Below are 17,692 nucleotides of genomic sequence, written 5' to 3' on the forward strand. Positions count from 1 at the left end.
AGCGATGTACAGTACAGGGGTCTTTGTGTTGATTGCAGGTAAAGCAGGGAGCTGAGAACATGATAGCGATGTACAGTACGGGGCCTTTGTGTTGATTGCAGGTAAAGCAGGGAGCTGAGAACACGATAGTGATGTACAGTACAGGGTTTTTGTGTTGATTGCAGGTAAAGCAGGGAGCTGAGAACACGATAGCGATGTACAGTACGGAGCCTTTGTGTTGATTTCAGGTAAAGCAGGGAGCTGAGAACATGATAGCGATGTACAGTACAGGGGCCTTTGTGTTGATTGCAGGTAAAGCAGGGAGCTGAGAACATGATAGCGATGTACAGTACGGGGTATTTGTGTTGATTGCAGGTAAAGCAGGGAGCTGAGAACATGATAGCGATGTACAGTACAGGGTCTTCCCGCGACAAGAAGCTGCTGGCCGAGGCCCAGGAGATGTTGATAGACGCCAAGACAAAGATTGAGATCATTCGGATGCAAATGATAAAAGTGGGACAGGACACCGTCATTGCTGACACTGATGGTATCCATGTTGTTTACTGCTTTCAACCTTTATTTAGTCTGTTTTTGTTTAACGACACCACTAGAGCTCATTGATTTATTAATCATCGGATATTGGATTCAAATTATTTGTAATTTTGGCAGGATTAGCTCTGTCAATTGCGAATTTTAAGAACAATTTGCGAAATTTATGTTAATTTGGTGGGGAAAAATTGTATAATAATTGATATTTTGTTGGGAAATAGCTCTAGGTTTTTCATTTTTTAGATAAGTTGGTGAAGTTTTCTGATCACCCAGAGTTAACCCTGGTTGGCATATAGTCTTCAAGAGGAAACCCGCTACATTTTTCCATTAGTAACAAGGGATCTTTTATATGCCCCGTCCAACAGACAGGATAGCACATACTACAACCTTTAATATACCAGTTGTGGTGCACTGGCTGGAACGAAAAATGGGCCATCAACAGTGATCGATCCCAGACCGACCACAACAAACATAATCACACTTCATACCCCATCAGAACTGGAATTTCAGACTGCTTAAAGTGAATAAACAGAAATTTGGATTCTTGTTGATTGTTTACAAGAATTAATTTGACTAGTTACATGTAGTTAAATGAAACTCCAGATACATGAAATAGATGGAGAATATGGCAATGATTGCATAAAAATGACAATGATATTGTCACATAGGTTACCTGTCTTAATCTTGATTTGTTATAGTTATATACAATGTTAACTACAAATAATGAGGTCATAAATAAGCAAACTCCAAAATAGATCAAATTAATTAAATTGGCATCAACAAATGATGTATAAATCAATTGAATCTTTAGAAAATAATTGACAAAAAATATTTATTTCTGTCACTACTTAGTTTTATATATGTTTGACAATTGGCAGAATAATACACAACTTTTATATAATATTTGATGGAAGATTGTTATCTTAATTTATTGAACTCAGAACTTTGTCTAGTTTGCAGTACAGGTTGTTTTCAGTCTGTTATTGCTGTGTATGTTTCTAGATTATCACTAGTAAGAATGGTGTGTTTTTTAAGCTGGTCATCGCTGTGAAGTTCTGTCTCCACTAGAGCTGCGAATTGAGGAACTGCGGCATCATCTGCGAATAGAGGCTGCTGTGTCCGAAGGTGCAAAGAATGTGATCCGCTTGTTGCAGAACAATAAATCTGAAGACAAGAAGGCTCTTAAAGAGGTACGACACGCTCGTAAACTAGTAACAATTAACATGGACATCTTTTGTAACCTCCATTCTATGTTAGAGATTCATCATGTCTGCTCCCCGCAGTTATAACATTAAACTTGCATTCCTTTCCTCTGTCATCTGTCTAGGGGCAGTATGTAGCCCAGTGGTAAGGCTGAATTGCGACCGGTTTAGTATCGATCCCCATCGTTCGGCCCATTGGGCTATTTCTTGTTTTAGCCAATGCACAACGATTGGAATATCAAACGTTGTGGTATGTGCTATGTCTGGTAAATTAAATACTAGATTTTCCTCTCAATTGTTTTGAAAATTTGGGTGTGGATGAACTTTTCTTTTATAATTTTAGGACATTGGAAATACTGCAAATTGAGCAAAATATTGGGAGGATTGTGGGAGGGGGTTCTTTATTCTAGGAGTGGGAGGGGCTGAAAATCTAGAATTTATTTTATAGACTGTGCTTAGTAACGTTTGCCATGTTGTTGCGCAGGCTCAGACGAATCTGAGTGAGTCGAGCCAGAAGCTGGAGTTGATGAAGATATCTCTGGAGAAACGTCTGACGGAGCTGGAACCGTACTCCGGGAGGGTGGAGGTGCTCAAGGAGGAGCTCAATGAACTGATGCACCCGGCGTACACGGGCCAGCGGATGTCGCACGCATCACTGCATAAAAACTCACCGCTATCCAAGGCAGCGTCACTGACAGGAAAACTGGAAGTCAGGTTGGTATAATCCAGGGCTAGCTCTGGACCAGCAGAAAATTTCACCAAATTATCTATTAAACTTCCAAATTTTATAGATGCCCGGTTATTTTGGAACAAAATATCAATTAATACTTGAAATTCTTTGGCCAAATTAAAATAAAATTCGCCAATTGTTATCAAAATTCGCAATTGGCGAATTTGGCGAGTGAAAGAGCTAAACCTGATAATCAGATGATGTTGAAGATCGTAGAAAAAATGTTATTAATCAAGACTGACAATTTATGGGTCACGCAAAATAAAATTCTGGGAACCCATTTCGTTTATACATAACCAGTCATGATCATGTAAATGATGTCATAAATTCAGTGCACAAACGAAAAATGGGTTACACAAAACTATGATTATGCGAGCGACAAGTGAACGAAACTATCGATCTCGCTATTTTCAGAGGCCAGTTAATTCTAAGAAAAGTACTTTGACAATTGTTTTAAAAAGTCATGGCATTTTATTAATAAAATGAGTAAAATTGTGAATCATTTTATTACAAGAGCAGACATAATAAGAATCATGAGGTTCTCAATTGAATTGTGTTTGCAGGTGTAATTGGTGTATTCAAAGCATATAGGTACCAAGAAAGCCTTAACAAGACTTTAAAGTTCTATAAACAGAAATGTCATAATCATGATATCATTGCTCTTCTTATGTCAACATGCTTATTTTCAGAACTGTTCATATTTAGTGGTGTAAAAATCTATTGTGTGTTATTTGTTTTTCTTTGTATAACAGATTGGTGGGTGTTCAAGGTTTGTTGGAGGAATTCCCAACACGACGGAAAGATACGTTGCAGCTGCTAATGTCAAGTCCTGGAGAAAGTCGCAGTCTTCTTAGACGAGGCAGTAGTAAAATTTACAACATTAAAGACGAAATATCGAGTGAGTCAGTAAATATATAGTATTAAAGATAAAATATGTTGGTAAATATACAACATTAAAGACGAAATATCGAGTGAGTTGGTAAGTATACAACATTAAAGACGAAATATCGAGTGAGTCGGTAAATATATAGTATTAAAGACAAAATATAGAGTGAGTTGGTAAATATACATTAAAGACGAAATATCGAGTGAGTCGGTAAATATATAGTATTAAAGACGAAATATCAAGTGAGTTGGTAAATATACAACATTAAAGACGAAATATCAAGTGAGTTGGTAAATATATAGTATTAAAGATGAAATATCGAGTGAGTCGGTAAATATACAACAGTTAAAGACGAAAATATCAAGTGAGTCAGTAAATATATAGTATTAAAGACGAAATATCGAGTGAGTCAGTAAATATATAGTATTTAAGACGAAATATCGAGTGAGTCGGTAAATATACAACAGTTAAAGACGAAATATCGAGTGAGTCAGTAAATATATAGTATTAAAGACGAAATATTGAGTGAGTTGGTAAATATACAACATTAAAGACGAAATATCGAGTGAGTCGGTAAAGATATAGTATTAAAGATGTCAGTAAATATATATATAGTATTAAAGACAAAATATCGAGTGAGTACAATATACAATATTAAATATGAAATATCGAATGAGCCTATAAATGTATAACAATAAAGACAAAATATCAAGTAAGTCAATAAAATATATAACAGTAAAAATGAAATATTGAGCGAGTAAATGTATACCATTAAAGACAAAATATTAAGTGAGTCTGTAAATATTTACAATTAAAGTTGAAATATCAAGTGAGTCAGTAAAATGTATACTGTTAGATTAAAGTTCAAATATTGATTGAGTCAGTAAATAGATACTGTTCGATTAAAGTTCAACTATTGAGGGAGTCAGTAAATACTGTAACATTAAAAGTCAAGTGAGTCAGTAAAATATATAACCACATATTTGATGTTATCCTCTGGTTAAACGGTTGTTTTGTTTTGTGTTTGCCAGATGAAGTAATGGCTGTGTTGAAGCTGGACAATCAGCAGGTCGTACAGACAGGCTGGAAAGCCTGTAGTCAGCAGTGCTGGGATCACAGATACACGATAGACCTCGATCGGGTAACCTCTCACTCCTATATCACATACATTGGATCAACCTCGACTGGGTAACCTGTCATTCCTATATCACATACACTGGGTCAACCTCGATCGGGTAACCTCTCATTCCTATGTCGCATACACTGGGGCAACCTCGATCGAGTAACCTCTCCTATATCGCATACACTGGGGCAACCTTGATCGGGTAACCTCTAATTCCTATATCACATACATTGGGGCAACCTTGACCGGGTAACCTCTCATTCCTATATCACATACATTGGGTCAAGCTCGACCGGGTAACCTCTCATTCCTGTATTACACTGGGTCAACCACGACCGGGTAACCTCTCATTCCTGTATTACACTGGGTCAACCACAACCGGGTAACCTCTCATTCCTATGTCACATACATTGGGTCAGCCTCGACCGGGTAACCTCTCATTCCTATATCGCATACATTGGGTCAATCTCAACCGGGTAACCTCTCATTCCTGTATTACACTGGGTCAACCTCAACCGGGTAACCTCTCATTCCTATATCACGTACATTGGGTCAACCTGGACTGGGTAACCTCTCATTCCTATGTCACATACATTGGGTCAGCCTCAACCAGGTAACCTCTCATTCCTATATCGCATACATTGGGTCAATCTCAACCGGGTAACCTCTCATTCGTATGTCACATACATTGGGTCAACCTTGATCAGGTAACCTCTCATTCCTATATCACATACATTGGGCCAACCTTGACCAGGTAACCTCTCATTCCTATATCACATACATTGGGTCAACCTCGACTGGGTAACCTCATTCCTGTATCACATACATTGGGTCAATCTCAACCGGGTAACCTCTCATTCCTGTATTACACTGGGTTAACCTCAACCGGCTAACCTCTCATTCCTATATCACGTACATTGGGTCAACCTGGACTGGGTAACCTCTCATTCCTATGTCACATACATTGGGTCAGCCTCGACCGGGTAACCTCTCATTCCTATATCGCATACATTGGGTTAATCTCAACCGGGTAACTTCTCATTCATATGTCACATACATTGGGTCAACCTTGATCAGGTAACCTCTCATTCCTATATCACATACATTGGGCCAACCTTGACCGGGTAACCTCTCATTCCTATATCACATACATTGGGTCAAACTCTACCGGGTAACCTCTCATTCCTATGTCGCATACATTGGGTCAACCTCGACTATAACCTCATTCCAGTCTCGCATACATTGGTCGACATTGACGAGGTAACCTCTCAGTCCTGTATCCTGTTGTGTTCTTGGAGATCCATGATGGTATATTAAAGATCATGGTATGTGCTATCCTGTCTGGAAAAGTGTATATAGAAGATTCCTTGCTTCTAATGAAGAATGTAGCGGCTTTACTCTTAGGCAACATGTCAGAATTATCAAATGTTTGACATCCAATAGCCAATGATTACTAGTAATTAATCAATGTGCTCTAGTGGTGTCATTAAACAAAACTTTATGCATACTTTAGAAGTGACTTTGTGACACACATTTGAGTATTTGTGTTTGTTAGAGAAAGTATCTCATGGAATGATGGCAGAAGTTTTGTTTAATATCCTGCTGTACATGCTTTTTAAACATTGCTTGTGGGTGTTACAGTATAGGATAAATCTTTAAATTTATGTATGAAAAAAAAGAGATTAGTATGATTAATTTAATTTTATTGGCAGTAGGTATCACAGTAATGGGGAAATCTTTGAATTTTTGTCAAAAAAAGAAGAAAAGAAAGAGTAACCAGCATGAAAAGAGAAAATTTTAAAAAATTTCTTCAGTTTTAAATTTTTTAGTAGTGTGTATTGTGCGGAGAAGCTACCTGTAATCAAATGTCATTTAATACGTCTTTCACAGTGATGTGATAATAACACTGCTTGTTGTTTCAGTCGCGGGAGCTAGAAATTGCTATTCTTTGGAGAGACTGGCGTCAGATGTGTGCTGTTAAGTTTTTACGACTTGAGGACTTCCTTATCGACAAGAGACACGGAATAACAATCCATCTCGAACCTCAAGGAATCTTATTTGCTGAGGTTAGGTTTGATGCTTTTGATAATAATTCCAGCAGAGAAATTTTAAATAAGAAGAGCAGTTCCACATTTCTAAAAAATGTTTTATAATTGTTACATCAATAATGAAGTTAAATGATTAAAGAACTCCTCTTGACCTGGTGAATCTATTCATGCAATCAGGGGTTTTTATAATTTGTTTCTAAGATTGATAATAGGAATTAAAACTAGGGATGTCATAATTGTACCATACTAAGTTTTAAATATATTAACAATTTCTTAGCTGGCCACAGAAACCTTTTCTTCCTTGGATAATCTAATGTACATATCTATGAAAAATATAGTTATTTATATCCATTGTGAGCTTGATTTGCCACATATATAATATACACCTACATATATTTAACATGGGGGTAAAAATAAAAATAATAGATTTAAAAAAAAAAAATTGTAGCAAACTATGTTACGTTGATAAATGGATTTTTCTAAATGGGAAGAAAATGAAAAAAGCCGACAAACAAAATCAATTAAAGAGACCTAAAATTGAAAAATATTTTCTTCTTAGATAACCTTTATCAACCCCACGTTGTCACGGAAACCGAAACTTCAAAGACAGAGGAGAATATTTCCGAAGCACAAGGGCAAAAACTTCCTGCGTCCTGGCCAGATGAATATTAATGTGGCCACCTGGGGAAGATTGATGAAACGAGCTCTACCGCCAAACTGTGCAGACACCAACATTTCAAGTCCTCCAACTAATATTACATCTCCAGGTTAGTTCAGCGATAAACATTAAACTTCATATTTTCCAGAGAGGTAGCACGTAGTCCAGTAATAAAACATGATCTGTCTAGGATCAATGCCCGTCGGTGGCCCAGTGCACCACGACTGGTATGTTAAAGAGCATGCTATTTAAACAAAACAAACTTGTTTCTATTGTCCAGAATTCAGATTTTAGTTTGAGATAATAAAAAAACCTGTTTTGTGATAAAACACACAGAAACCCTCTACTTTTCAACAAGTACATTCAAACATTTGGATCCAGTGATATTTTCATCTCTTGCATTTTGAACCAGTATACTAGTATTTTAATATTTAGACATTTAAAAATATTTGGACTTGATAGGTTATTCCCATATTTTAAATTCTTTAATCAGTTACAATAATGATACCATTAATCAATGCACTCTATTGGTGGTGTTAAACAGACTAAAAGTTTACGTTAACTTATTGCTGGGTATTGCTGGCTATAACAGACAGGTTTTCACACCTGTAGTGATGTTTGTTCCAGGTATTATGTCCGCTGATCGTGGTCCAGCCGTACATGAAATTAGCTTCGAGCCGCCCACACCGTCAAAAGACACTGAGGTCAGCGAGCGACTGAGTTTCGTGCCAGCTAGCGAAGAGTCACCCGAGAAAGACGTAAAAGTAGGTTGCATCAAAGCATACACGACTCGTATTGGTAAAAGTAGGTTACATCAAAGCATACACGACCCATATTGGAATATATTTTTTCATTAGCTAGTTAAGAAATTAGATTTTCTTTAATCATAAAAATTGCTTCTTTTTATTTTTACAAATTAGTCATGGTTGTTTGCAGTGGGTACCAACAAGAATTATTTATAAGTAGATTTGTGCTTCTGTAATTTTCAATCTGTACTGACTGATTAAGATAGATTGTGAGTGTATTGAAAATATACAACTGTTATAATAGGTGTGCTTTAAGGAGAGTATGGTGAGATTTTAAATCTAAACTTACAAAATCAGCAGTTCAAAAATGGGAATTTCGTAATGTTACTCTTTTTAAAAAAAAAAAATGTTATGCCAGAAGCTGACCCTCAGTTACAACAGTTTTTCTTTTCACACATCAATCTGACTACTCATCTATAGTCCTTCCCACAGAGAATGTGTTTTTTTCATGCTATGGAATTTACTACACGTTATTTATTTCTGAGAGAATTGTTTTCTAAATTGCATGCAAAAATAGGGTGTTTTTTTGTGTTTTTTCCAAAACACTTTTACTTTTCTTCTTACATCAAACCAAACTAAAATTATTTTAAAAGAAAAAGAAAAAAAAAGTAGGATGATGGTATGGACTATAAATAAGGGCAAAGTCAGGTTGAGGATATCTGAAAAGTGAAACTCACAGAGTATTCCTAGTTTATTCTTTTAAAAGATCCATCAACCCTGTAACCTTCCGTCTTTAGTATCTTCGTATTATTAATAAATATATTTATTTCTTAAATACATGGTTCATTAGTTCCTTACCTCCATTTGTTTTCATTTTGACAATTTTAATCAGTATTTTATGTTTTTGTTTTTTTCTTTGTAGCAAGCTCTTTCAAATTTCGACTTCTTGAGTGAAGACCAGATCAGTTCTCCAAACAATTCTGACATTAAGTTAGAGAATACAAATGAAATTATTTCCCATAAAAAGTCGCGAGCACCGTCTCCGCCTCGGAACACATCGACACATTTCATACAGGAAAAAGTGAAACCACCTCCGCCACCAAGACGACTAGAGTAAGAAACACGCCAAAATGTTTTACTTTACATTCATTACTCATTGGATCTGGTGATTGATCCACCTAAGTGGTCACATTGGGATATTTCTCATTCCAGTCAGTGCTCCACATCTGGTGTACCAAAGGCTGTGGTATGTACTATCCTGTTTGTGGGATGCTGCATATAAACAATCCCTTGCTGCTAATGGAAAAGAGTAGTCCATTGCTTGGTGACAGCAAGTTTCCTCTCTTATTTGTGTGGTCATTAACCATGTTTACATCACCATATTACCATAATTAAAATGCTTCCTTATTAGATCTGGAAGTTAGGTTACAGGAGAAATACCAGACTTGTTTTTCCTGTAATAATTATAGAATTACCATTGTCCATGGAAAAACCATGTCAGGCTTCTACAAATTAAAAAAATTATCAGGTTTTTTGTTTATTAAAAAATTAAAATAAAAGATACATTTCTATGATCAATAATTCAGTACATTTTAAAGACTGATAAAGTGGTTCATGCACTTTTTTTAAGGCCTCCATGTTTTTTATTTGTGAGAAAATTCAAAACTGCCAGAAGCTCAACAAGTTTTTGTTTCAGGAATAGTCTGTTACATTTAATATATAGTGGGTAACCATTTTGATTTAGAATGTTGTTAAATGTAAATATTTTTTAGTATAACTGCTATAACACTGGTGTCAAGTACAATTTGAAATAATATACATGGCTGTTAACTGTCCGTCGTGAGACGGATTTCCGTCGTCAGAGAAATTGTGGAAATTATTTTTTCAGTCAGGTTTTTTTTTTTTTTTAAATGAGAATCACTTCGGCCATTTTCGGTTTCCATAATGTCAAACCCCGATCGCTTCAGACGTTTTCTTTGCCCCACTGACCCCTTTTAGGGACCCATCTCAGGGTATAAACTACTATACATTTTGGGGCCGGTGAACGGCCCCATTCCCCTAACGTAAATTCCCAATCCAATATCAAACTTTTCCCTTCAACCCAACAGTTTCCCAATAAAGATTCCCAAAGTTGCTCTTATCGTGGACACTTGAACTCATAATTTTTTTTACAAATTTAGCTAATTGTATATTGTTTTTAAAAATGACATCGAAAAAGTTTCGTTTTGGTTTTCCGATCGATTATGAACACGTGACGAACACCTCTGACCTGGATATGCAAATTAGGTGTATCCTGTTTTGATACAGTCTGCTGTATCGTAGTTTTTAGTAATAATGCCAACATTGTCTGATATAATATATTTTTGGTAGAAGAATATAACTTTTTGTTTTAATCCATCCATTTGCATTAACACATATTTGGGATCTATCGCAACACGTCCAATCCGCTATTTACGGATGTAGAAAGTAAAAGTATTGACTTAATGTGCATCCTGCACTACCATTTGCTGTGCTGTTTTAAGCAGACGATCTTATTTTGTAAAAAGGTGTGTACATATGTTTCGTACTTTTTTTCTTCAGATATTTTATTATTATTATTTATAAAAAAAATAAAATCATGTTTTTAATTAAACCCTCCTAAAAAAAAAAACGTTACTACAGTAGCTGTAAATTAAGTGAAAAAAAACCCCCTAATTTAAATGTGCTACTCACTCCCTTTGAAGTAATGGCCGTACCCGATGTCACATCATGTAACGAACAGCACGTGCGAGTTTGAACACTGTTACAATGTAATAGTTCTGCTGGGAGATTATTAGATTGCTTATTATAGATATTGAGACTTAATAAAATTGATCAGGTGAAAAATTAACATTTACCGACCAGCGGTATGTTACTTCTTTATTATTTACGATTGAATAATGGGGTCATTCGAGAACTACTCAATGTGCACTAAGGAGAGTAGGAATTATGGGATGTGTGACAAAACGTAATTGGGGGGCGGGGGGGGGGTTTATTGTGCAACGTAATATTAATTAATAAAGTATGCAACCAGTCATTGCCGTTTTATTTTAACATATATGTATTACTAAAGACCCCAAAGTAAAATATGACATGGTCACAAAACGTTACACGAGCGAGAGGGGTATTAAAACTGCAAGATTTTGCGTTACGTATTGTTAAATGGACACAAAGATCAACAGAGGACTATTCAATGTTAGCGTAATGCTTTTACCCCAATTTTTAACGACCATAAGTAATTTGCAATAAGACTATGGCGACCCGATGTAAATGTATTTGAATATTTGATTTGCCGTCCATTAGCTGGCGGTCAAGCCTAAATAAATAATATCAAGTAATAATGCAAACTTTTAAAAAAATGTCCTTAGCTTGTGAAAGAACACCCCAGCAAATGTCAGCCTAATAGGACTATTTTTATTAATATAGGTTCACTGCAGGACTCGTCAAATTAATGTTTTTGTCCAATAAAAAAAAATAATAACAGGGTTTGGGTTGGGAGAAATACATGTTTAAAGTGGACTACAATTGTCATGTAAAACACTACCATTTTGAATGGTGATATAATCATGGCATTGACATCCGCCATCTAAACCCCCAACCAGGGTAATGCCCTGTAGGCTACCTTGAAATTTCAGTCACAACATTTTACTTTTGTTAACAGCCATGAATATATATATATATACCTATTTTGTTTTTCAGTTTGAGTAATCAACCATGTAACATGGAGGACTTCAGGTGTATCAGTGTTCTTGGACGTGGACATTTCGGAAAGGTTAGTAGCTCGCAGTTTGAATTATTAAAACGAGAAGTAGTAGAGACCATCTGCTAGTCCACATTCAAACCACTGATCAAGAGTTATTTCCCCTTTATACTAGAATTATAAATTTTATTTTTTTACAAATTCATAAAATAAGTTAGGTGTATAGTTCAGTGCTATTAATAAATAGTTTTGTAACATTTTGTTTAAAATATTTTACAAATGCTTAAAATAAAGTACATGTAATGTTCTGTGTTATTAATAAATAGAAAGAAAGAAAGAAATGTTTTATTTAACGACGCACTCAACACATTTTATTTACGGTTATATGGTTGAAGGACCACACAGATTTTGAGAGGAAACCCGCTGTCGCCACTACATGGGCTACTCTTTCGATTGGCAGCAAAAGATCTTTTATTTGCGCTTCCCACAGGCAGGATAGCACAAACCATGGCCTTTGTTGAACCAGTTATTGATCACTGTGGCAAGTGGTTTACACCTACCCATTGAGCCTTGCGGAGCACTCACTCAGGGTTTGGAGTCGGTATCTGGATTAAAAATCCCATGCCTCGACTGGGATCCGAACTCAGTACCTACCAGCCTGTAGACCGATGGCCTGCCACGACGCCACCGAGGCCGGTATATTAATAAATAATTTTGTAATATATTTTGTAGTTAAAGTTACACTAAATATTGAATACTTTGTGTTTTCTCGAACGTTTTGCATCACAAATTCCCTAGACCAAGTGTCAAAATAACCATATGTTAGACACCAATTAGCCATGATTTCAAATTTGTTGAGGTATCAGAAAACATACATTCCTGTTCTTTTGTCTGTCTGTCCATCTGTCCCACATATAGTTTTCGAGATGCTTTTTTTTCACACTGCGGATATGCAGCTGGAATATTGTTTATAGCTTTATCATTGTAGATCAAGTTTGACTTTATTGCAAGTTGCCCATTTTTGACAGACTTGTGACCCTTGAACTTTAAAAAAAAAAATTTAAATTAATTTTATTGGCAGTAGGTACCATACATTTTTGACATTTATGGTCCTTGAACTTGAGCGATATCAAACTTTGCTTTGAGATATTGAGCTGAAATTTTGTGCATAGCTTTATCGTGTTCTGTTACAGATCAAGTTTGACTTTCATGAGGATTTACTCATTTTTCACCCTTTTTTAGGAGGGGAACATATATTGCTTTAGCAGTATTCTCAGAATGTTTGTTAATTTATATTTTTGTAATGTATTTTGCTTAAAAGCCACACTAAAACTTAACTCTCTTGTGTTTTCTTGAAAATTTTGCATCACAAATTCTCCAGACCAAGAGTCGAAATAGCCATATGTTGAACTCCAATAGCCATAGTTTACAATTTGTTACGGTGTCACTAAACAGTCCTTACCTTTCTCTCACTGCAGGGGTTCTAGAATATTTTTAAAATTCACTTGCCATAGGGCCAGTGGATTTGAAAATTCACTGGCCATGGTGAAAAATTCACTTGCCCAATTTTAACTGTTGATGAAACAAAAAAACCCATTAAATTAAAATAATTAACTTTTTAACGTCCATTTTTCATGTTTAATCAATTTGTCAAGTTGCACAACAGATAGGTTCATTGGGCATGCTTTATGGTTTGTTTAAAAAAATATGCAGTTATATATATCAGTTTAGAATAAAGTTACCGTACCTATTAAATTTTTAAAATAATTGTTTCCACTAAAACCACCTAAGTTATAAAAAATAATCCATGTTACCGAGATATTACAACAGTTAACATCATTATTTACTTACTTATGAATGGGAACTCACCCCCCACCCACCCCACACACCCCCCCCTCAAAAAACAAAATGAGAAAAGAAAGAATTAACCTTTATTAGCATAAAGTGTACATGTATTGCAGTTTAAGGCTTACCCCCCCCCCCCCCCCAACACACTCACACACACCATATTAGTAATTTTCTCAATTTGGATACTTTGTATCATGAAATAGATAAATAGGATAGATAAATCCTAAGCTTTAAAACAAACTTTTTGCAATTTGTCATATTTTATAAATTAAATTAATAATTTACACATTTAAAGTATTTGTAAATAGTGACATGCTACCTTTAAAACTAATAAAAGACTGGTTACCGTTTTGCATATTATTAGTATTAGAGTAACAAATCTTTGGATTCCAGTGTAAAAAACAAAATGGCGGCAAAACAATGAACTTGTTTTTCCAATGTTTCCACTTTATAACTTTAATAAAGTTATATCAGTAGGTATATTGATGTTATGGATGGGTCCGAGATTACTGGTGGCCAACTATTTGTTAGTGAAATATTGCATGTGATAGCAAATCGAAAGAAGTGACGTGTAGATGTTTCTTTTGTTTTTGTATGATCATAGGACGTAGCATTGTATTTTTTTTGTATTTTTTTTTAACCACTTGCCATCGGGATTGCACAAAATAACTTTTACTGGCCCGAATCCAAAAAACACTTGCCTCGGGCATCGGGCCACCGTATTCTAGAATGCCTGCACTATCTAAACCAATTGTCAAAATAACCATATGCTAGACACCAGTTACCAGTGATTAACATTTGTTGAGGTGTCGCTGAACGAACATTCTTTATCTTTTCCTGTTTATCTAGGTGCTTCTGTCCGAGTACCGGCGGACAGGTGAATATTTCGCTATCAAGGCACTGAAGAAGGGCAACACATTTTGTAGACCAAGTGTTGAAATAACCATATGTTAGACATAAACAATCTGTAGTTTACTATTTGTTGAGGTAACAGTAAAGAAACATTCCTCATCTTGTTGCTATCTTTGTAGGTGCTGCTGTCCGAGTACCGTCGGACAGGTGAGTACTTCGCCATCAAGGCGCTAAAGAAGGGCGACATCATCGCACGGGACGAGGTCGAGAGCCTCATGTCGGAGAAGCGAATCTTTGAGGTGATCAACGAGATGAGACACCCGTTCCTCGTCAATATGTTCGCCTGTTTCCAGACAGAGGTTAGTCTCACTTCACTGTAAACACAGGCATCAAAATAAAGTCTAGAACTGTCCTACAGGTTTCCAGGAAGTTACCAGATATCATGGAAGTTGACAACGTTGATTTGTTCTCCACCAAATCTTATTGAAGTAAAATTACACCACCTAAATTTGTGTTAGTTGAGTGCTATTTAGATACTTACATAGCAGTACAATGAGAACAATGACATGAACAAAGTATCAGTGTGTCGGTCTCTGTGTTGTTTTTTCCCCTAATCACATCCAGTGCCCCATGATGGCTACTAATGACAAAATGTAGAGGGTTTTCTTGGCAGACCACGTCAGAATTTAGCATGATTTCTAAAAACGGGAAACACTCAAAATATTCCTTGTTAAAGGGATTATCCTTGTTGTTTAGCCCTATCAAGACTTCGTTTGTTCCCCACAAAAAAAGAAACACACATCCATTAGTCAGTTATCAGTTAAATTGTGTACTGTACTGAACCCCTTAAAGCCGCACACCCTAGTTCCATCCAGAGAAAATAAATTATAATTTGGTTAATCTACAAACCTGTAACACACTTAGATCACGTTTTTATCAAATGGAGTGAAAAAGCAGTTTCTATAGACATTACCTGTCCTCAAACAAGGGCACCTCCCCCCCATGCAAGTGGTCTGGTCCGAACATCCCAACAGCCAATGGGATGGCCTAAATTCTTCTACTGCATACTGCTCTCTAGTTCCGGTCACATGACTAACTTCCTTCTTTTTCTCTTCGCTAAAGGGTCTGGACGTCATTTTGCTTGGCTCTGTTTGGAGTCAACTTTTATAAGACCTTTGGTTTTGTATTCGTGTTTGGGTGAAATGTTTTTCACCTTCGTTTTCGTTAGCTTTCGTATGTTTTTTCGCGTATTCCGCTTGACTTTCCAAGCGTTTAATTACATGAAATGTTGTTTATATTGCCGGTTGTCGTGTCAGACGCCATTTGCAAAATGGTGTCTTTGTTGACTGGCTTTGTGTTTGGGTGAAATGTTTTTCACCTTAATTTTCGTTAGCTTTCGTTAGCTTTCATATGTCTTTCGCGTATTTCGCTTGACTTGCCAAGTTTTAATTACATGAAATGTTGTCATATCGCCGGTTGTCGTGTCGGACACCATTTGTAAAGTGGCGTCTTTATTTACTGGCTTTGTATTTGTGTTATGGTTGGTTTTTCTTTCTTTTCACAGATTGAAAAATTACTATTATCATATCTGATAATGTTCAGCGACTAGTTCGAGCATGTTTACGCTGCAAGAAGTTAGTGCCGGCGGCGACCCACATGACTTATGTCCAGGTTGTCGTGTTCCGTGTGGCCTCACTTCTAGATGCGACCTTTGTTCGGGCTTGTCTGATGTCGAGTTCGCGGCTTACCTGAAGGTGGTGTCAGCGAGGACCAAGAAGGTGGAATCTTCGCCTTCGATTGCTGACTCCGTGGCGGAAGTGTTACGTTCAATTCTACCGACCATGCTGGAAGAAACAATGGCATCAATGGCGACCTTACCCAAACCGGCGGGTTCGGGGTCAGGTCCGGTTCCAGTCCCCTCTTCAGGGGGTGCGGCTTCTTCAGCTCCACCGATACCTAAGACTTCGGATGACAGGCCTGCGGTCTCTACGCAGCCCTCTAAGAAGCCGGCTCATTCAGATAGACGCTCCACGGATTCCAAGGCTCACCGATCTTCGGCGGGGAAGTCCTCTTCGGCGCATCGGGGCCGGGACCGTAGCCGTTCCACATGACCTGTATGGCTCCCTACGGGTTCCACAGATCGTCAGCGCCAACCTTCAGTTGATGTGGCTTCCAAGGCCTCCGAGGGCTAGACGGGACCATCCACGGTCCGGTTTAACCGGTGGCTTCCATTACGGTACATCGATTGGCCTGTGCTCGAGTTCTACGAGACTTTGGTGATGAAGCGCCTGCGGCATCTGTCATTGAAGAGCCCGACTCTACGGACCATATGACTATGAGGGATTGCTTGGCGGCCGTCTACGACATGTTGCCGTCCTTGCCACATCCAACGACGATGTGGTTATCCGTTCCTTGGTATCCACACGGGACCGCCCACGGTCCGGTTCTCCGGTATCTCCATCGGGCCATGACCAGAGCGACTGGCCTGTTCACGGGTGCTACGTGACTTTCTGATGATGTATCGGTTCTTGCGGTGCTGGAAGATCTGGATGCGGCGGACCACCTGTCACTGAGGGATTGTCTGGCTGTCATATCTGATATGCTACCGCCGCTGGCCCATCCACCGGTTTCAGCCAAGAAGGGTCCGGTTTCGATGATCGCCACAGAGGTTCCACCGGCAGATGTCGGCATTCGATTGTTGGCTGCCACAGGCCCCCGTCGGTTTACACGGATACCAGTAACCGGCCCGTGCGGATCGTTGTTCCAGCAAGCAGACGGAGCCCTGTAACGAACTGGAAAATTGCGTCATCGGCTCACCGTTCGGTACCGGGACCGTCCACGGTCCGTGTTTCCGATTGCAGCCAGTACATTGGATCGAAGTGCCTGTGCCAGGTTACTGACCGATTTTCCAGATGATGCGTCGGCACCTTCCGTTATAGAAGATCTGGACGCAGTGACCCACATGGCTGTGACGGATTGTCTCGCTGCGGTGTATATGCTTTCGTCACTGCACAGTCCACTGGCACCATTCTAGAAGGTTTCCGCTTGAGGACTGATCCGATGTCGAGGTTTACTTGAGTAGACTTCGTTTGTGCCGTTCCCCATTCGTCACAACGAACGTATCCCGTCTTCAACTTATCCTTCAACGGTGTGGCGCCGGCCTTGGATGACGCTGTTTCCGGCGGGACCAGACGTCTTCCTAGAACTTACAGATTGGCACGTCCTGTCGATGGCTTCAGTTCAGCGTACATGTTTGTACATGCTGTTTGTACATGCTGTCCTATTTGATGTGCAGGATGCCAGAGGATATGCCTTGTTCTAGCCGTCGACTTTGATGTTGGTCTACCTTATAT

The 17,692-nt window shown here is 37.9% G+C and overlaps 1 protein-coding gene across 2 annotated transcripts in view; it reads left to right on the forward strand.

Annotated features, from left to right (window-relative positions):
- The window catches only part of LOC121384292 (serine/threonine-protein kinase N2-like), a 50,156-nt gene that overhangs the window by 21,992 nt on the left and 10,472 nt on the right, over window positions 1-17,692 (forward strand). For both annotated transcript variants that reach the window (XM_041514607.1, XM_041514608.1), the window contains 11 exons: window positions 355-526; window positions 1,564-1,718; window positions 2,215-2,444; window positions 3,213-3,358; window positions 4,378-4,487; window positions 6,392-6,535; window positions 7,077-7,284; window positions 7,803-7,939; window positions 8,844-9,034; window positions 11,639-11,711; window positions 14,519-14,698. In XM_041514607.1, coding sequence (XP_041370541.1) covers window positions 355-526; window positions 1,564-1,718; window positions 2,215-2,444; window positions 3,213-3,358; window positions 4,378-4,487; window positions 6,392-6,535; window positions 7,077-7,284; window positions 7,803-7,939; window positions 8,844-9,034; window positions 11,639-11,711; window positions 14,519-14,698 — 1,746 coding nt within the window. The remainder of the gene's footprint in view (window positions 1-354; window positions 527-1,563; window positions 1,719-2,214; window positions 2,445-3,212; window positions 3,359-4,377; window positions 4,488-6,391; window positions 6,536-7,076; window positions 7,285-7,802; window positions 7,940-8,843; window positions 9,035-11,638; window positions 11,712-14,518; window positions 14,699-17,692) is intronic.

Source organism: Gigantopelta aegis, chromosome 10, assembly GCF_016097555.1.
Source record: "Gigantopelta aegis isolate Gae_Host chromosome 10, Gae_host_genome, whole genome shotgun sequence".
NCBI classification, from domain to species: Eukaryota; Metazoa; Mollusca; class Gastropoda; order Neomphalida; family Peltospiridae; genus Gigantopelta; species Gigantopelta aegis.